The sequence below is a fragment of the Leptonychotes weddellii genome, chromosome 5, assembly GCF_054177405.1.
Source record: "Leptonychotes weddellii isolate Sample4059 chromosome 5, ASM5417740v2, whole genome shotgun sequence".
Classification (NCBI taxonomy): Eukaryota; Metazoa; Chordata; class Mammalia; order Carnivora; family Phocidae; genus Leptonychotes; species Leptonychotes weddellii.
Genome location: NC_138373.1, coordinates 148674095 through 148695049, shown reverse-complemented (window position 1 = coordinate 148695049; position 20955 = coordinate 148674095). Strand labels below are relative to the sequence as shown.

The 20955-nt window shown below is 48.7% G+C and overlaps 2 protein-coding genes across 5 annotated transcripts in view; both read right to left on the bottom strand.

Annotated features, from left to right (window-relative positions):
• TOM1 (target of myb1 membrane trafficking protein) overlaps positions 1-12339 on the bottom strand; it is a 36194-nt gene extending 23855 nt beyond the window's left edge. The window contains exon 1 of the mRNA XM_006745590.3: positions 12153-12339. Within this exon, the coding sequence (XP_006745653.1) occupies positions 12153-12204 (52 nt within the window). The 5' untranslated portion in view covers positions 12205-12339. The remainder of the gene's footprint in view (positions 1-12152) is intronic.
• Positions 12340-15985: 3646 nt separating this feature from the next.
• The window catches only part of HMGXB4 (HMG-box containing 4), a 31973-nt gene continuing 27003 nt past the window's right edge, over positions 15986-20955 (bottom strand). For all 4 annotated transcript variants that reach the window (XM_006745588.3, XM_031041703.2, XM_031041704.2 and 1 more), the window contains 2 exons: positions 18615-18737; positions 15986-18127 (listed from right to left, as the gene is read on the bottom strand). In XM_006745588.3, the coding sequence (XP_006745651.1) occupies positions 18083-18127; positions 18615-18737 (168 nt within the window). In that variant the 3' untranslated portion in view covers positions 15986-18082. The remainder of the gene's footprint in view (positions 18128-18614; positions 18738-20955) is intronic.

Below are 20955 nucleotides of genomic sequence, written 5' to 3'. Positions count from 1 at the left end.
TATGTCTGCAGGTGCTCCGCACCACACACTCAAACCCCACTGACCATGTGCTCCCACGTCAGCCTTGGGGGCAGCAGCCTAGAGCCTTCTCCCCACCACCCTGCATGTTCAAACAGCCACCAAGTCTGTGAATTCCAGCTGGTCAACGCACCTCTGAGTTGTCCCCAGTTCTGTCATCACTGTGGCGGCTCTCAGTCAGGCCCTGTCACCTCCCCCAGGCCTAGACATCACCTCCACACTCTTCTCTTCAAACATAAATCCAACTAGTACTTTCTTCCATCTAAAAATTGTCCCTTGACCCCCTCAACTGCCTGAGGGTCAAAAACCTGAACTCTGCAGGGCGGAGAGGGACATGTGGGACTGACCTCGGCCACAGCTGGCTGTCTTCCCCTCCCTCTGGGGCCTTGTTCTTGCCTGCCTCTGGGCTTCTGCCTGGCATGCCTTTCTTCCCTTTGCTACGGCGCCAGCGTCACAGATGATGATGACAACCCCCACCACCAGTATACCCACCCGACACTCAGTAAGCACCAAGTATGGGACTCAGCACTTCGCACTAACCCCTCACCACACCCTTAAGCAAGAGGATGAATAAACTGAGGAGCACAGAGGGGTCCGTGCCTTGCCCACAGTCACACAGCTCACACACTGCAGAGCAGAGATTCAGACTCAGCGAGGTCTGGTTACCAAATCTCTACTCTTACCACTACCTTCTGTTCCTGGACGACAACAAACACTGAGTGTGTTCAGGAGGCACAGAAGGTAGTGGAGATCGCATGTGCCGACACGGAGAAGGAAATGAGCTGGCTAATCCCGGCTCATCTTTTAAGGCCCTAACCCCAGTGCCAGCTCCTCAGTGTATCTGCCAACCGGGAGGACTGGGTCACTGTGACCTGCACTGTCATCCTGCATGGTGACAGTAACACCGGGAGGAACAGTGGCAAAATGACTGGCATCCGCTGACTGTCCACTTGTGCAAGGTGCTCAGTAGACCTCCTCTCGGGTCACCTCCCCCCCGTCCCTACCATGGAGGGGGGCAGCTGAGGTCCACCACCCGGAAGTGCAGGAGTGTGTGGCTCTGAACCCCTGCACCTCTCACCCTGCTCGGGCCCTTCAAGGACATCTCTACCCAACTAGGGTGGGCCCTGAGCTCTCGGGGGCCTCTCTCTCTCACCAGGGCCCTACCTCTGCTGGGACGGAGAGTAGAGGCTCATTCAGTGTTTGTGGAAGGCGAACAGCCCTCAGACTGCTTTGATGCTCTGGTTCCGCTCTGAGTACCTGCCCCTCCCTCCCCGCCCCACCTGCCCCGATGCCACACATGGTGTTTCTCTGATTGTAAGCTCCCTTCCCCCTTTCCATTTTGAACTCCTCTCATATTGGGGTGGCTCTTACAAACGATGACCTGCCAGAGCTCAGTTGCCAGTTTTTTTCTTTTCATTCTCCATGGTGTCTTAGGTTGAACGAAATGTGGCTTGTAAGCAGTGAGGGATGGCCTTAAAGGACACGGACAACCTGCAGACCTGGTCCCACCCTAGGCTCCGACCCAGTCTAGGGCAGGTTCCAGACCCAGGGCAGAGAGATGCAAATAGGAGTCAGCTGACCGTGATAAGGAAAACAATGACATGGCAGATCAGCTCGAGTGGCTCCCATAAGCCCTGTTCGAGACCTTAGCCCAGCAAGGGCGTAGGCAGCCATGTTCCGTTTAGACCACATTTACTGAACACCATCTTTCCATCGGAAACACCACCCTCTCATGTCACTCAAAGGAACCACAGTGATCCCTCCGGGGACTTCCTTCTAGGCTTTACTGTTTGGGTTTTTTTTTTTTTTTTTTTTAAAGATTTTTATTTTATTGAGAGAGAGAGAATGATAGAGAGAGAGCATGAGAGGGTGGAGGGTCAGAGGGAGAAGCAGACTCCCTGCTGAGCAGGGAGCCCGATGCGGGACTCGATCCTGGGACTCCAGGATCATGACCTGAGCCGAAGGCAGTTGCTTAACCAACTGAGCCACCCAGGCGCCCATGTTTGGGGGTTTTAAAAAAACATTTATATACTTTTATACACTGGTACTGTGGCTAAGGCTTGTTTGTTTGTTTGTAAATAAGAATCCGATTCCTTACCTTTTAGAGATACACTGAAATATTTATGAGTGAAATGATACGATGTTTGGAATTTGCTGTAAGTAATCCCGCCCTCTGTTCGCTTCCCTGCTCCCTACCCATCTGTCATCTGCCTCCATCCCCTGCCTAGTGCCCCTTATCCCACCACCCACCCTTCTACCTGCTTTCTGTACACCTTCTTCCCGCCCATCTCCCTTGCATCCTTCTCTCTGCCCTCCCACAACATTCTCGGAGCCGTATTATTCGTCCAGCCCTGTGGCAGGTGCTAGAGAGGCAAAGATGAAGAACAGAATCCTGGTCCTAAAGTGGTCAGGGATGGCAGCTAGACAAACATTTTCAGAGCAGAGTGACATGACTGAGGCCAGCTCAGGGTGCTGGAGAGCCAGGAGGCAGGGGTGAACACCTGCAGAGGGAATAGGAAAGGTCTGAGCTGAGCACAGAGCACAAGGCATCGGGCTGGGTGGCGGGGGTGGGGGGTGGGGGGGTAGAGAAGGAGGTTCTTGGGAGAGGAATGGCATTTGCTGAATGAATGAATCAATGATGAGTCATGGAGGATGCCGGGAAGAAGAGGAGAGAAGAGGGGCTTGCAGGTCAGTCTCAGGCACTGGGGAGAAGTGACCTGAGGGAGGGAGAAAATCCCAGGGGGAGTGAGGCAGCCGGAGGAGAAAGGTGAGGCTGCTGAGGTAGAGGGAAATATGCCAGCAGCCCAGGATGGCCCATCCTCAAAGCTGGCATGGACCCGTGCCAAGACCCACAGCGGCAGACACTGTGCAGTCTACCCAGCAGCCATCCTCCCTGCCCCGCCCAGAGCGCCAATACCGTTCCCCTTTGCAGCACCTGCTCCAGAAGTGGGCAAGAGACCCTGTTCTGGTTCCTGGGGGGAAGAGGGCTGTCTGCTGGGCAGTGGTGGGGAGAGGCATCCCTTCTGGAACACAGAGGCACTCAGGGAGGAGGCAAGCCTTTTCTCCCCCTTCTCCTTTTTCCCTCTCTTCTCGGAGGCCAGCCCGGGTGGTGCCTGCAGCTTGAGCCCAGGAGGTGACAAGCTCAGGACAAACACCTTGGTATTTGTTTATTTTTTAAAAGATTTTATTTATTTATTTGACAGAGAGAAAGACAGCGAGAGAGGGAACACAAGCAGGGGGAGAGGGAGAAGGAGAAGCAGGCTTCCCGCTGAGCAGGGAGCCGGATGCGGGGCTTGATCCCAGGACCCTGGGATCATGACCTGAGCTGAAGGCAGATGCTTAACGACTGAGGCACCCAGGTGCCCCACCCTGGGTGTTTAAAGACACTGTTGAACAAACCAACCCTGCAACTTCAGACCAGACTCAGCTGTGGGACCTGAGCTACGCTGGGCTGCACCGGGGCTTGGCAGGCAGGACTTGGGGTGGAGACCCAACTCAGGCCTTCTGTCCACACCCCCGGGTCCCGCTCCTTCAGGGCTCTGTGCTGTGAGCTTGTCCCCCTTCCAGGAATGTGCTCCTGCCTGCCTCCCCACCTTAAATCATGCTCCTAAGCCCAGCTCAAGGTCAGGTCACCATGCGGAACCTGCCCTGACCCCCTAGAGGGCCTGCTCCTTCCCTCCTGGGGCCAACAGCATTTTGCACAGGCCCCAACTGTTAAGTTCTGCTTGGCGGGGCTGTTAAAATAACTACAGAATTGATTTCTTTGTTTCTGTCTCTCCCATTAGGCTGTGAGCTCAAGGGTGGAGATTATTATGGCTCAGGAATTCGGTACATCAGACGGGACCTGGCCCCTGATAAACCTGTGGTACGTGTTTGCTGAATAACTGAATGAAGGATGAGGTCATACACACCAGGATAATAAACCTTTTTAACATTTTAATTTAAATGAAATACTCCCACCCTTCGGCCTCCATTGATCCCTTAGTAGATACTGTGTAGAATCTTAATCTTTCTCCCAACTGGCAGTCCTCTGAGTATTTTTTTTAAAGATTTATTTATTTGTTTTAGAGAGAGAGTGAGCGCGCATGTGCTTGAGCAGGGGCAGGGGCAGAGGGAAGGAGAGGGAGAATCTCCAGCAAACTCTGCGAGGAGCCCAACATGGGGCTCGATCTCACGACCCCAAAATCATGACCTGAGCCAAAATCAAGAGCCAGTGGCTTAACCGACTGAGCAACCGAGGCGCCCCTCCTTTGAATATTTTTAAAAAGTGCCATGTCGGGCGCCTGGGTGGCTCAGTTGGTTAAGCGACTGCCTTCAGCTCAGGTCATGATCCTGGAGTCCCAGGATCGAGTCCCGCATCGGGCTCCCTGCTCGGCAGGGAGTCTGCTTCTCCCTCTGACCCTCCTCCCTCTCATGCTCTCTGTCTCTCATTCTCTCTCTCTCTCAAATAAATAAATAAAATCTTTAAAAAAAAAAAAAAGTGCCATGTCCCCCCTTAATCTGTCCTCTACACTAATGTCCTCAGTCCCTGCAACCATGCCACCCTAGACGTGATCTCTAGAGCCTTGCCATTCTGACTGATCCACTGGGGTGCAGGCCAGCTCAGCAGTCCTTCTGGAAATGCAGCATGGGAACTCACCCACCTGCCCACACTGGATACTGTATTTGTATTAACGCACTCTGTGACTATGTGAGATATTTATTAATTCCACCTTGTGGAGCTGACTCCTACAGAATTTGTCCTTGTGAAAGGCACTCATTCTCCACTGGCCACAGCACTTAGCTTTTCTAGTCTCCCCTGCAGCTAGAAGTGGCCAGGTGACGCAGGTCTGGCCAGCTCCTGAGGAAGGTTCTGCTCCCCTGATAAGAGGGGCAGGGTAGCTGGCCCCTTCACCTGCGCCTCCTGCCACACAGGGACAAGTGACAAGCATGAGGATGAAAGCAATATGCTAATGATGGGGGTGGGGGAGAACTATAGAAAGAGCCATTACAAACAAAATCATTCCAGATGGATGCAGACATTTTCACTCAAAAGGAAACCCAGCACCCTCCTTCCAATTCTAAGGGGAAGCAATGAGGCGAAAAAGTTAGAAGAGTGGGATCTGGATAAAGACAAATCCCACTTTAAGTCCCGAGTCACTGGCTGTGGGACCCTGAATGAATTCCCCTTTCTTAAAAAAAAAAAAAAAAAATATATATATATATATATTTATTCACTTATTTACTTATTTGAGTAAACTCTACACCTAACGTGGGGCTTGAACTCATGACCCCAAGATCAAGCATCGCATGCACTACCGACTGAGCCAGCCAGGAGCCCCCATCCTGAATGAATTCCTTAAACTCTCTGTACCTCAGTTTGTCCCCTGCAGAATGGGGACAAAGAAAACATTCACCTTCCAGGGTTGTGTGAGGAGGAAATGAGAGAATGCATTTCAAGTGCTTTGCATCCTAGCACACAGTGATCGTGAAAACAAACGTTATCGACTACAAAATGTCACTAAAAAAATGTTTGAAAATTTCAAGCGCTCCACAAAATGGATTTTTATTTTTATTTTTTTTAAGTAGGCTCCACACCCAGCATGGAGCCCATCATGGGGCTTGAACTCATGACCCTGAGAGCAAGACCGGAGTGGAGATCAAGAGGATGCTTATCCAACTGAGCCACCCAGGCGCCCCATACAAATTAGATTTTTTTTTTTTTTTCAAAGATTTTATTTATTTATTTGAGAGAGAGAATGAGATAGAGAGAGAGAGCATGAGAGGGGGGAGGGTCAGGGGGAGAAGCAGACTCTCTGCTGAGCAGGGAGCCCGATGTGGGACTCGATCCCGGGACTCCAGGATCATGACCTGAGCCGAAGGCAGTCGCTCAACCAACTGAGCCACCCAGGTGCCCCAAATTAGATTTTTAAATCACATACATGCAGAAGCCATTTTTTCTCGGCCAGCAAACTGTCTTGAGGCCTACACTCCAAATGAACAAGTCTCTCCAGACCCAGCATGGAAAGTTCTACCAGTTTCCTAAGTTGCTGAGCCGTCCTTCCTCAAAACCCTGGCTCCCTCTCTCCTGCCACTCTAACCACAGGCCACAAGAGGAACTCTAAAATACCTTGAGAGGGCATTACTTCTGCAACCCACACTTTTAAAGTTGATGTAGCTAACTACAGTAGCTAACTGAATAACAGTTTCGGTCACGAGGAGGAGGGTTTGGTAAAACTGTCCGGGTAAGAGGAGCCAAGGCCGTGAAAGCAGAGGCTTGACGTGGCTGGCCAAAGTGCCTGTGACATTCTTTTTCCCTCCTCCAACTTGTGAGTGTAAAAGACGTTACTGACGACACCCTCTCCCCTCCCTCAGTCCTTCTTTCTCTCATCTCTCTTTACCTACTGAGAGAAATTAATTTTATTGGATTGGCTCCTGTGAGTGTGGAGGCTTGGTACGTTCAAAGTCTGCAGGGCAGGCCAGCAGGCTGGACACCCGGGGAACAGAGGCAGCTCGAGTCCAAAGGCTGTCTGCTGGTGGAATTCCCTCACCTGGGGAAGGCGCCTTTCTTCTATCAAAACCATCACTTAATTAGACAAAGCGCACCCACACTATGGAGAATCATCTGCTTTACTCAAAGTCTACTGATCTCATTTGAAAAATACCTTCACAGAAACATCTAGAATAATGTTTGACCAAATAGCTGTGGATATCATGGCCCGGCCAAGTTGACACATAAAGTTAACCACCCCAGGTTTATACTGCCTCAACGCCAACAAGTTCCCACTGAACAGGGGACACCTCTGTTTGTTCTGAGATTCTGCAGGTCTCAGCCTCACGCAGTCTGGAGGGCTCTGTTCTCTTCTCCTCTCGCCCTTGTCCCTGGCTCTTCCCTTCCCTCCTCCACCTTCCCCGTTTGCGGAGGCAGGGGTCTCTCAGAGCTTTTGTCACTTGCCTGGGGGGCACAGAAAGGGCCAGGAAAGGGCAGAGCTGGTGCTGACACCAGATCTTCTGATGCAGGATCCAAGCTCTGACCCTATTCACACTGCTGTCATCGGAGTGACCAGAAGGTGCTACGCAGGATCACATCAGGTGGGCTCACGGGCCAACTTGGACATTGTTAGAGTTGTGCATTTACTTGAACGTGGAAGAGAAAAACACGAATTCCTTCATGATTTCATGGATATAATTACACAGGATGAGGTCATATTAACAATGGTGAGCCAATAAAAGGAAAACCCTATGAAAATAAAATGAAAGGTGGCACAGGGCAGATATAAACCACAAAGGTGGTGCATGAGGGACAAAAGTCTGCAGAGTGCTAGCCTAGAGAAAGACCTCCTTGGTAAGAAGGTAAAGAGTTAACTTGTCCTGAATCCCTGTTTCTCACAGGGGCGGGGGGCGGGGGGGGCGGGGAATGGTCCCAAGCTAATTAGAAGACACTGAAGGTTTTGTTTTTCGTTTTTTTCTAAAACCAGAAGAGCGGAAATCCGGCACTTTATTCTTATTTCTTTGAGCTCAGCGAGGGAACAAAACCTATTCACCAGTTCTATCCGCAGGGTCAGGCAAAGGCTTTAATTCCCAAGGAAGAATGGGATCCACCCCACAGCCTGAAACCTGACCTGTCTATGAATGTGGCTGCCACCAGCCAGTGACTGCTCATCACCCAGGGAGAGCAAGACCAACACCAGAGCCACAGTCCCGGGTTGATACCTTGGCTCTGTCATAATTTAGACTATGCCCCAGCAACGAGGATAACACCAGTAAAGAAATCGCAGCAGCTGACAGCTACGGACACTTACTGCCTGGCAGGCCCTGGGCTGCATGCTGCCCAACACAGGAAAATGGCAACCCCAAGTGATAACGTGTAAAAAATTCTTATTTTACAGATGTGAAACTGAAGAACAGGGAGGTTATGTAACTCGCCCCAGGTAACAAAGCCGGTGGAGGCTGAACCAGGACTCAGACCATCTGGTGTGGCTCAAGAGCTCATCCTGGATGCCTTACTATGCAGCCCCAGTTGACCCAAAGCCCTTTCTAGACATCATTCCCTGTTGTCCTCAAAACAGAGACTTGGGCTCTCAGCTGGTTCTAGCACTTAGAGAGCAGGGACCCAGAGCTTTAAGACATGAGCCCTCTACCCCCCACGCCCCGAAGGGCACACTCTGGGAAGTAGGAGGGATTTAGACTTGGGAGGCCCAGTGCTGGAGCATCCTCAGGCATCTGTGACGTGGGGTTCTCTGGGATCCCACGCTGAGGAACACTGCCTTCCATCATTCTGCATCTGGCCAGCTGGTCTGATCCAGGGCAGCGAACTATGAACGCACGTGCCAGTTAAGTCTGCTTTTGTATGGCCCAAAAGCTAAGAATGGTTTTCACATTTTTAAATGGCTGAAAACAAATCCAAATAATATTATTTCATGACATGTGAAAATGATATGAAATTCACATTTTAGTGCCCACAAACAGTCGGACTGGAACACAGTCTTGCCCATTCACCTACACACGGTCTATGCTGCTTTTCCGGTAGAGCGGCAGAGCTGAGCAATCACAACAGACTCCACAGGCCCACGGAGCTGTAAACATTTACTTTCTGGCCCCTTCCAGAAAGTTTGCAAATCCTGGTCTAGTCCTTCTTGGCAGCCACTGTGGGAATCCTCCTTACAGCCTCCCTCCCTCCAGCCTCTACCTTCGCCCCTCCAGCGGTGGAGAGCAAGCAACACCGATGCAAAGGGCTGGGGCTGTGTGTGCTGACCCTGAGCTCCCCTCTGGTGACGTCGCTCTCTGCCCTCCAAGTCCGTGGAGTCGCTCTACCACTCCTCTTGAGGCCATTAGTTCCTTTCTTCTCTCTAGGGCCCACCCTTCCCCGTCCTCCTCCCCAAGTAACTGTGAAATGATATGTTCCCTCACACTTACTTTTGGTGAAATGGAAAAAACAGCAAAACCTTGCAGCGTCACCATGAATATTAATAACCACGCATGGTCCGTGGCCATGGTATTTGCTCCCAGAATGTTACTTTCTTTTTCTCCTTTCTTCCCTCCTATTATGGGCCCGGGACCATGCCAGGTGCCGAGGGTCCTGACCAGTGGGGTCCAGTCCCTGTTCTCAGGAAGTCTAGTCTAGCTGGGGAGACACACATGCACAAGTACTAATAGAACGGGACAGTGCTCTGTTAGCGTGCGATGGTGGAAATAATAAAAACAATGGTGAGGACAGCAAGAGCTAATGTTTCCTGCACACTCACAATGTGCCAGGCACTCCCGGGGAGGGTGGGGGGGCGGCTTGCTTCATTCTCACCACCACCCGGAGAGGTGGTGGATGCTCTTGTAGCCACTGTTCCAGCCAGGAGGAAGTGGAGGCTCAGGGCCCAAAGGCAGAGAGTGAAGAAGCCTGAGGAGCGGGGGAGATGCAAGGGCACGAAAGCAATGGCTGGATCTGAAGGGGTCAGGAAAGGGGTCAGGGAAGGCCTCAGGGAGGAGGTGACAGTGCCTCAGCTTTGAAGGATGCACACTGGAGCAGGCACGCCGGGGAGAGGGAGCGGCAAACGGAAAGGTGCTTGGGTGTGTGGGAAGATGTGGGCTTTGTGAGTTGAGTGACACTCACCCCTGATGAACATCACTGGAACTCTCTGTGCTCAGGGAGGCCAACTCTACAGGGCCCTACTTGCAATAAAGGGGATGGAGTCGGCAGCCTGGAGATTCTTTTACTCCTACAGCTTATAAAAATACTAGGTCATCAATAATCACAGCCAATCAGCAGTCCTTCCATCTCTTTGTCTAAAACATATGGACTACTGAAGGCAAGGCGCCTGGGTGGCTCAGTCAGTTAAGCGTCTGCCCTTCGGCTCAGGTCATGATCCCAGGGTCCTGGGATCGAGTCCTACGTTGGGCTGCCTGCTCAGCAGGAAGTCTGCTTCTCCCTCTGACCCTACCCCCTCTTGTGCTCTATCTCTCTCACTCTCTGAAACAAAATCTTAAAAAAAAAAGGACTCACCTCCTTTAAAAAAAAAAAAAGACTACTGATGGCATTTACTCAAATGGCAGCTATTCTTCATTTAATTCTACTTTTAGAGCCTCTTCAGCTTTGGTTCAAATTTCATAATTTCATGGGTTCTGGGGAGTTCATCACAGCTTCACTACCAATTCACTGGGGGCTTGGGTGAGTCAGAGTCTTCTCCTGTGTAAAATGAAGGGGATGGGCTAGAATGGAGCTTTTCAACATGTGGTTTCCAATTCAGTGGCATTAGTCTCTCCTGGGAATTTGTTAGTAATGCATAGTCTAGGGCTCACTCCAGAACCTAGAGTCAGAAACTCTGGGGGTGGGGCCCAGCCATCTGTCTTTAACAAGTCTTCCAGGGAATTCTGAGGAGAACCCTGAGTTAGAAGACCCCTAGGGTAAAGACCCCTTCAGTAGTAAAATTTGGTTTGGGATCTAAGCTATTATAACTTAGTAGCATTTTCTCTGGGCAGAGTACTTCTTGTGACAGACAGGCAACCCTCAGGATAAGAAGAGAAGCTGTTTTCTTTGACAAACTAAGGCCCAGAGCTCAGGTGAGCTTTTCTAGAAAGGTTCAGAAAATGTGGCTGACTTTGAAGGTAAGAACTAAGAAGTCTCCAACTTGGCATGTGATGAAAGAGCAGTATCTGTTGTTGGAGAAATAAAGATGAGGGAAGAGCCGCTTTCTCTTTTCAGCTCCAATACAATGACTCATTGCGGGGTGTGGGTGGCCAGGAGCCGGGAGGGTGTTCCTCAGAGAGCAGCCTCCCCTCTCTGGTCCAGGAGCTTTCTGGCTGTAAATAAATCCTGGACTTCCCCCCACCCCCCTTTGGACAAATTTGATTACAAAACCTCAGAAGAGCCACAGACAGCCATGGTGCTGATTACATTGCAGAGCTGGGTTGACAGTTAAGTGAGGTTTGGCTTCCAAGACAGTAAGAAAGGAAAGAATGTCTAAAAGTTCCAATTTTTCCAGTCTGGACTGAATGCTAAAGGCCATCAAGAGGATGAAGGAAGAATTTCACAGTAATGGCCACAGTCTCCTAATTGGAGGAGGCACATCCAGACTGCCCCTGGGGAAGTGTTAGCTGTTTGGGCCAGGGCCTGTGGTTCCTCCCTCTGTTGGTGCACAACAAGGAGTACCTATGAAACCCTCCGCCCAGCTATTTCCAGGGATTCCCGACCCTCACTTGGTGGTATCTCAGTAACAGTGCGGATAAATACTACCACTTTCTTTTATATAGCAGGGCCATGTGCCAGGCACGGTTCTGAGTACTTTACAATTATTAGCGAGCTGAACCTTCACAACCACCCCACGGAAGCAGGGACCATTAATATACCCCTCATTACAGTGAGGAAACAGGGAGGAGGCAACGTCACAGAGCTAGTAAGTCTCCCATCAACAGGGGGCAGGAGAGCCAGGAGACCCGCGCTCTCAGTGAGTCTGTGCCTCCCGCCAGGGTCCTTAGCCCACCCGTCTACTGAGAAACGAGGGAGGCGCAATCAGGTGGTTCCTGAGATCACTTCCAGCTCCAGGAGTCTGCGACCGTGCGGTCGACCTGCTGCTGGTCTGGCAGGTTCGCCAGCGTCCGGCCGGGCCCCGGGAGTAGCAGGGTTGCCTGTCCCCGTCCCCACGAGTCGCCGGCCCAGACGCCAAGCCCCGGTCTCCTGGTCCTGAGAGAAGGGACTTATAGCCCTTCTCCGGTATCCGTGTCCCGAGAGCGCGGCGAGCCAGGAGGGAGCAGGCAAGAGCCCAGGCGCCAAGCCCCGGGCTGGGGAGGCGACGAAGGAGACAGGCCAGGGGCCCCAAAACGGTAAAACCACGCAGCCCCTTCCACCCCCAAAACTTTCTCCCTGGATTCACCGACCCCAGCAGCCACACATTGGCTGAGCCTCAACAGCCCGGACCCGGCCTCTCTCTTTAGCTATTGGCTGGCGTAGGCATCCATCACAAGTCGAGGCTTCCTAATGGACCATAGCTTTTGTCCATCAAGGTAGGCGGGAGGCTGGGCGGGGCCAGGTCGGGGAGAGACACGCCAGCCTCGTTCCCCTCCCAGCCTGCCTCCAGAGGGTGGCTTGGGATCATGGAGGGGCCCCGGGAGACTGAGGCCGGGTGCAGGGCCCTGCAGCGGGGCTAGGTGGGGCTCCGGGGACTCACCGATGCGCTGTCCCACCGGAGAGCTGAACGGATTTCCCAGGAGAAAGTCCATCGCCGCGGCTGCCCCAGCCACCAACCCGGGGAATCAGCTGACAGCAACCGCCAGCAACGCCGACCTGTCACGTGACGTGCCGGAAGGTCCGCGAGGAGGTGTCCGTGGAGGCGGGGCGTAGGGAGTCGAGCGCGGCCACAGGCCCCACCCCTGACGTGGAGGGTCGGGTGCCCGGAGTCGGAGGGCGATGACCTCACTGCCACTCACTCGGCGTCTGCGGACATCGCGCACAACGTAGGGCTGGGCGGATCTGGGGGGCGTGGCCTCTCCAAGCCACGCCCCAGTGTTTTTTTTTTAAGGGCGCTGCTGTCAAACAGTCGTAGAGCGGGGAAATGACTTGGGTAAGGTTACACAGCAAGCTTAGATCAGTTCTCACTCTAGTGACCTCACTAGACTACGCCCCCATCGCTGGGGTTGACAGCATCTTTGGCCTGTTGTCTCCCTGCCCTGGTAGAGCTCTTCCTATCTGATGTCCAGGCCTCCCGGTGGCAAGATGCACGCTGCTTGCAGCCCGCATTCGCTTATCTCAAATTGGAAGCCAGCACCAGGGGATTGCTATCCCTTGACAGAACCAACTCAGTGACCTGCAGCGAGGAATGGGCTAGAGCCCGGAGTGGCAGAAAGCACCCAGATGTAGTCGTAAGTGGGGCCTGGGACTCATCTCTACCATTTACTGTGTGATTCAGACAGCGAGCTTCCATTTTTTCCGGATGCTGGAATTCGATCAAGGACTGTACACCTTTCTTTTTTTTTTTTTAGGTCACAGGCTCCTTTGAGAACTTGAAGAAAACCACCAACCTTTCTGAAGAAAAAAGGGCAGAGATACAATTTAACTTCAGGGACTTTCTGGGGTCCCCGAAGTACAGCAGTAGACCCCAAGTTAAAAATTTTAAGACTCTCAAAGGCCTTTCCTAGTTCTAGGATTCTAATATCTTCTTCAGCCTTCCTATGTACCAGGTTTTAGATATTTCACCCACACATTAGATCAGATCTGACCTATTATGTTTTTTTTTTTTTGATCATATGTAGTCCAAAAGATACAATAACCACTGCTTTGGTAGTCTGGGCTACTGCAGGGTGCTTTCATATTTAATTGATCACAGTTAATTGTGATTTTAATTAGAAAGGCTAGTAAATTGTACAAAGTTAGGATGGAGAACCTAAATTAAAACTTAATCATTTCCTTACGTTACCTTGTTTGAGCAGCCACAGGGGCTGATAACTTTACTGTACAGTATAAGAACTTCATGGAAGTCTTGTACTCCTGTGCTTTGAGGTGTTTTAATAATGCTCATGAGACCTATTCATAAATACCCTTCTCCCCACTAGTCTAGCTACTCTGGGAGGGCTGGGATACTGTCTACTTTGCTCACCACTGTTATCTAGCATGGTGACTAATATATGAAAATTTATTTATTTTCAAAGATTTTATTTGAGAGACAGAACACGAGTGGGGGGGGAGGGGTAGAGGGAGAGGGACAAGCAGATCCCCCGCTGAGCAGGGCTAGATCCTAGATCCTAGGACCCTGAGATCATGACCTGAACCGAAGTCAGATGCTTAACTGACTGAGCCACCCAGGTGCCCCTGAGATTTAAATCAATCTACCAAATAATGGTATTTGGACTATAAAGGGGGAGATGTACATTTAAGATGACTTCCATGTCAGGTACCCACCATGCTTTTCTTCATTAAGCATATTGCTAGGTTGTATGGAGGATATTTTAGCATAAACTTCTTTTGGATTCTTCCATTAGCAACCTTTAACATGCTCATGTTGGTGGTGATTTACCTGAATGAGGTTCTTGCCTCCTTGCACCACTCTGGTTTAAAGTGATTATGGGCAGATCTTGGCTTTATTGACAAGAATAAAACAGCCACAAGTTATATCCTTCATGGTGAAAAAGCAGAAACAATCCACATACTCCCAAACAGGGAGTGGAATCATATCAACTCCATGCAAACAGAATACAATATAGCTCTTAAATTAGAAGTGGAAGTATGTGGATTTGTCAACACAACAGATAGGAATGTAAATGGCAAACATTAAGTGTAGATAAAACTGATTAAAACTAGTGATTGCTGGGGCACCTGGGTGGCTCCGATGGTTAATCATCTGCCTTCGGCTCAGGTCATGATCCCAGGATCCTGGGATCGAGTCCTGCATTGGGCTCCCTGCTATCCGGGGAGCCTGCTTCTCCCTCTGCTTCGGCCTCTCTCTGCTTTCATGAATAAGTAAGTAAAACATTTAAAAAAACACAAAAAACTAGTGATTGCTAAGGGGCACCTGGCTGGCTCAGTTGGTAGAGCATGTGACTCTTGTTCTCAGGGTCCTGAGAACTTATTTTTTTTTTAAAGATTTTATTTATTTATTTGACATAGAGCACAAGCAGAGGGGAAGGGCAGAGGGAGAGGGAGAAGCAGACTCCCCGCTGAGCGGGGAGCCCGATGTGGGACTTGATCCCAGGACCCTGGGATCATGACCTGAGCCAAAGGCAGATGCTTAACTGACTGAGCCACCCAGCTGTCCTCAGCCTATTTTTTTAAGTGTTTGATAACAAGGAATAAACTCATTTAGTAAACAGTGTTTTAATTTTTTAAGTATTTTAGTAATATTGATATAAAATGCCTTCTTGAGGGCAAATATGTCCCTAAGACTGACATATTGCATAAATGGGATGTAATCGGTTATATCCTTCAAGTCCTTTTAGACAAAAATCAAGATCCTCTACCTCCAAAGTTGAAAGACAATAGTATGACAAGAAAAGTGAGGCCTGTCTAGCAAAAGCCAGCCAGGACAAGCAGACATTTGAACAATGGAAAAGTCTTGGGTAGTCTTCCTATGATCTCATTTGCTCAGGACTGTCGATAACAGAGAAGGATTCTGATGGATTCCATACATGATCCGACTGTGAATGTGGTTTGGGGCAGAAGAGAGCCTAGGCCCTGGGTCAGCTGTGCCAGTGTGCTGCTTCCGGCTTTGCCATTTACTAGCTGTGCGACCCAAGGAAGAGCACTTTTCTGCATCTGTCTCATTTGTAAAGGGGGTAACACTCATAAGGCTCGTGGGAGGATTAAGAGAGAAAACATGCAAATCGCTCTTTCCTAGTCACTCAGCAGTCTTGGTCTCTTTCTTGTAGCCTCTCCATAAGAGGTCAGCCTTCCTATTGATCGAATATTCCACTATTTCTGACTAGTACCACCTCGGGTTTGCATTGAAATTTTTACCTTGAGAGGTCGGGTCTCCATATATTAAATGTTCACAGTGTTACTAGACACTCATGTCAGGCTGGCTGGCCGCAGGCTTGGGGATGGGAGTGACCTTAACACTATTTTACTGGTGGGACTTCAGATGCCCATAAGGACTAAGTGACCTATCCAACATCACTCATTTAGTCAGGAGAGGACTGAAACGGCATGAAATATATCATGTCTAAGCACATGGTTCAGATGTGACCCTTAATACATGACTGCTATTTTCTTGTGTTAGGCCAACACTGTGGTGTACATACAATTTCATTTATCAGTGAATAGAGCTTCTCTTATCAGAGTCACTGGTTTTTAGTTTGCAAGAGAGAGAACACGAGACTCTACAATGTAAAAGTGAACAGAGACAGAGCAAGATGTATGTTAGGAAAATGGCTAAGATCAGAAACTTGGCCTCTAGTCCGGACAGATTTTTCTTTTTAAGAAAATCATGGTGGGATATAGGGGGAAAATGACAGGTTTTAGAATTTCATAGCAACTTGGTCAGGAACAGGGAAAAGATACCAGAGACCGGACTACAAATATTAAAAATGTGATTTTTAATAATATAAGTACAAAATTTTATTTCTTTATACAACTGTAATGGAATTTGGATCAAACCGCTAGAATTTATTTAAAAAACAAAATAAAACAATGATATAAAAACTGCAAGAAGGTCTGAATCCAAAGTTTTTCCTCTAGTAGTACCAAATACCACAAGGTACAGATTATTATACAAATGTGTACAAATTTAAATACAAATACAATAGGGTCGGGTTTTAAAGGAAAACAAACAAACAAAAAGCAGGTCCTCATCAGGATTTCATTAATGTGCACAAATGACAAGCGTAGGATTGACTTCTTCCGTACTAATCTGTGTCTTCAAGGCCCCTTGTTGATAGACCCTGTGTCAAACAGGAAACTTCCATGGGTACGGATGAGGCGTGGCACAGGGTCTAACACACGAAATCAAACCCAGATTTCGGCTCTTCGTGATTTTGGTTCCCAAACATACCCGTTTCCTTCTGTTTCCCCAATTAAACTTCACAACTGCTCTGAGCTGAGGGCTGATCAGCAGCCAGAGTACCATCAGGAAACAGCCCTGTGACCACACTGGTGGGGAGAAGGGAAGGGATTAAGTCAGATGCAGGCTGGCTGCACGGTCCTCAAAGATCTACTCTGATGCTGTAGTGCTCCGTCTAGGCCGGGGGAAGAAAGCAGTTACCCCGGAGCTTGGTTTTGGCAGGGAATCTCACACCAGATTGAATAACAACCCTGAAGTGCTCAACTGTCTTCTTTGGAACTGGGAAGCAAAAGTCTGGTTCTTTGGAAAAGTGGGCAGCTAGGAATGGTAACATTCCTTTTAATTTTGCTTTCTTGACATTATTGAATTATGAAGAATTAGAATCCTGACATAATGATTCCTTTTTGAGGCACAATACCTTAAAATGTAGATGATTTGAAGTTCTCAGAGGAGACCAGAGGAAAAGAAGGAGGGAAGAAATGACAAATCTGTATCTTCCACATGCTGTTGCTGGTGGAGGCTTTTGTTATTAAATTATATATACAGAAATTTACAGGATAAATTAAAATCTAAGAGATTTTGAAGAGTTAAATACACATAATTAAAACACATTCACACGCGCACATAAATAAACCTACATGAGAATCGAGTACTTTCTTTTGCAATTCACTTATGTGTGGAATGCAGAACACTGGGTATCTATCTGCCCACCAGGGGAGCCAACAGGATGAACCCAAGAATCATGCTGGACAAAGTTCATCTTCCCAAACCATCAAGCAACTAAGCAGCAAAACCTTTGAGGACTCAGTGACTGAGCTAATGCTGCCGATGGAAGATATCAGCAGTTAGTTCTGTAGATGGAATATTCTGGGTCAGCTCACAATATATGCAATTCAACTTGTGCAATAACAGCTTTACCCTCTCCAAGGTGTTTTATGCTGCTGGGGCTCATGTAACTCCTTGGCCCCTACCGAGGCTGCTAATGGTACCAATGATTACAAGAAATTTTGAGACATGGACACCTGTATAGCAGGAATGGGAATGAACCCCCTACGAAGTTCACCTAAGCCACTGTAGTAACTGTAAGATGGGAACGATTTCATCACTTCCTATCTAGGTCACTTAAGTTGAAAGGCTTTGTACGTTCAGTCAACTGGCATCTTCCCATAATCTTTCCTATTACATTTCCGACTGTAAGACAGGTAAGGCAAATGGTCAGTGATGGGTCTGGAGGTACAACTGAGTTTGGAAAAAATCACATTTTAGCTGTCCATAAAGAGATGCCCTTGGCACCCAGAACAAGCCCCCAGCCCCCAAGTTACACTGATTTTTAAGGCAGATTTATCCACCACAGGAGAAAAAAGAATCCCAAGCCCATATTCATGCCAAGGTTTCTTCTTGGCTAAACCTTTGCCATTTCATAAAATTATTAAAAGCAAAGTAGTTGCAGTCCTATGTATATATTGTACATTATATATATATATATATATGTATATATATAAAAATTTAAAACCTACACCTGGAGGCCAGTGAAGGGATCTGGAACAGTCATATATACACAAACCAGCAATGGGGGGAGGATAAGGTCTCTGTCCCGGGACTCCTTGCTGTCACAGTCCAGGCATGATGTAAGCAATGTTGTCTAGTGTGTTTGACTGCAAAACAAGGGAAAAGGTTCAGCTGAAGAGTACTTTACCCTAGTTCCCCGAGACCTATTTCTTTGTTCAGAGGCAAGAGATGAGAAAGGAAACCGAGTGTTCGAGAAAGCAGCGGGAGCTGCACCCTGCTGTCTGCTCTGCTAGGAGCCTCTCTGCTGGCTCTTCCCATTGATCCTCGGAGAAAAGGCAGAAGACTCCTGGTACTTTCTTTGTGTGTAGAAGAGCAACTAGGCCACAGAGGCGTTGCAGCCCCTCGAGGGCGAGAAGGCTTCCCTCCAAAGGACTGTTTAGGGAAATGGCAGGATTTCTAGCTGCCCTGAAGGCATGGTCTGCGCTCAGCAATACCGTACGTGTTTGTGGGCCAGGAGACAGAGGGAGCACCATCTGCCAGGAAGCCTATGAGCCTGTGCCCGACAGAGCTCATTAAGGCAGGACCTCTGTGGCTCCCGAGGGGTCTGGTTGAAAAAATCCAAGGAAAACTCACCAAGACCTGCTTGGGACAGCCGTTCAGTTCAGGTAGTTGTGTGGTCAGACAGGCCAAGGGGCCAAGCGCACAGATAATGGAATCCAGAAGCACTGACAAGCTGCCGGACACAGCCACCATACCCTGAAAGGAGAGCAGTAAGGGAGAGCGGGTTGTAACTCGAGTCCCACTCCTGACACGCCCTCCATGTTCTGGCTGCTTTTCTCACATTGTTCTTGAAGTCTTGCCACTTCTCTGCAACTTGCAGCAGAAATGGGAAGGTATCTGCTTTGAAAACTCTGTAAGTTGTTTAAAAAGAAAACTTTTACAGTACGTTCCCAGGTTCCTTTTCTATATTCCCAACCCCCTTACCCGCTGTGCGACCTAAGGTCAGTCACTTAGACTAACCTACTCCGGAGAGCTCCTGGGAAGATTTGTGGAGGTCATGTGTGCAAAAGTACTTTTCTTATGAACTCCACGAGCATAGCTCAAATGTGATAACTATGAGAGTTCTACAGCCCTACCCAACTAACATGTGACACACACATACGTGTACTTCTCCACCTACGTGGCTTTTTAACAGCTGACGATACCACTTTTCTGGGTTGAGCTGTTAACTCTCAGAAAGAAGTGAATTGAGTTCACGTCAAATTTTAACATCTTGCACAATTCATAAATGTCTCTCTCTGATTCAAATAGATAAGAAATAAGACTGCTTGCTGCCAGTGCGCCTGCCCAGCTCTGGTATCATCTGCTTTATCTAGAAGCACTGGGGTACTATGCCATCTATAGGGAGGCAGCACAGCACAGTTCTTCAGAGAATGAGCCCTGGGCTCAGGACTGCTGGGTCCCCAACTCACTGCTTCTGTTCTGGGGCAAGATGCTTCCTATGCTGTCAGCGAGCCTATGCAGAGGGGATTAAGGGAAATAAAAGGTATGAGGTATTTGGGATGGTCCCAGTTACATGGTAAGTGCTCAAAAAGTATCAGTAGTTCTTCTTATTATTACCAAAATCTTCGTCTCCCAAACTGCATTTCTGTCTGCCTGCTAGGTCTCTCACTGTGTTTCCAGATCTCAACATGCTGTAAAGAGAAATCACCTCCTCTCCTCCTAGAATCCCTTCTCTGCTGAAGTCACCACCACTCACACGACTATCCAGTCTCAAGGCCTTGCCATTACTGACTCTTTTTTCCCCCTGTCCTAAGGAGGCTTCCCTCTCCTCCTCCCAAGGGAGGTTGTGCAGCAAGGGGTTAAGATTAGCCTGGACCTCAAGGTCGTGCCACCAAATTCAAGCCTCTGTTTTAGCACTTGGGGCTGAACTCCAGAGCAAGTTACTTAGTCTCTCTAAGTCTGTTTTTTTCTTCTGTAGAAGAGGGGGAACACAAATTCTGCCCCACGAAGCTGCGGTATGAATTACATGAAAGAATCCACATGAGGCACCTGAACCAAAGCTGGCTGAGGAAGCAGTCAACCAGTTAGCAATTAATAGTATTATTCCATTACTTTTGCCCTATAGTTAATTATAGCTAATATTTTATATCTGACTCTCCTAATGAATTATAAACAACTTGAGGGCAGGAATCATGTCCTATTCCTTTTTATATCCTCTCAAGAACTACTAGTGTTCTGCACACAGTAAGCCCTCAATAAATATTTGCTGAATTAATTCAAATCTTTGTCATTTCTGGACTGCATTACTGTTACATAACGTCTCCCCAGTTCTGGTCTCTTTTCACTCCCAATCTGAAATAGAAGATATTTCCAGAGAAAACCAAATGCAAGCTCTGATCACATCCCTCCCTACTCAAAAAAAAAAATCCCCGTAGTTCTCCAAAGCAGAGTATAAACATTTGAGAGCATCCAAGGCCTTCTGTAATTTGGGCTACGGCCTTAATTTTCAGCCTTCCTCCACCTTACACGTTGGATGTTCTAGATTTTCATCATTTTAGTGGTAAAACCCTTTTTTCAAATAAAGCCTGATGTTGAAGAAACAAAACAAACGAGCAATGGGAAAACAAAAAGAGAGAGACGGGGCGCCTGGGTGGCTCAGTTGGTTGAATGTCCAACTCTTGGTTTTGGCTCAGGTTGAGATCTCAGGGTCCTGAGGTCGAGCCCCATGTCGGGGCACCACACTCAGTGTGGAGTCTGCTTGAGATTCTCTCTCCCTCTCCCTCTGCCCCTCTCGCTCGTGCTCTCTCAAATGAAATCCTTAAAAAAAAAAGAGAGAGAATTTTTCCAAAGAAGACATCCAAATGGCCAACAGACACATGAAAAAGTGCTCAATATCGCTCAGCATCAGGGAAATCCAAATCAAAACCTCAATGAGATACCACCTCACACCAATCAGAATGGCTAGAATTTA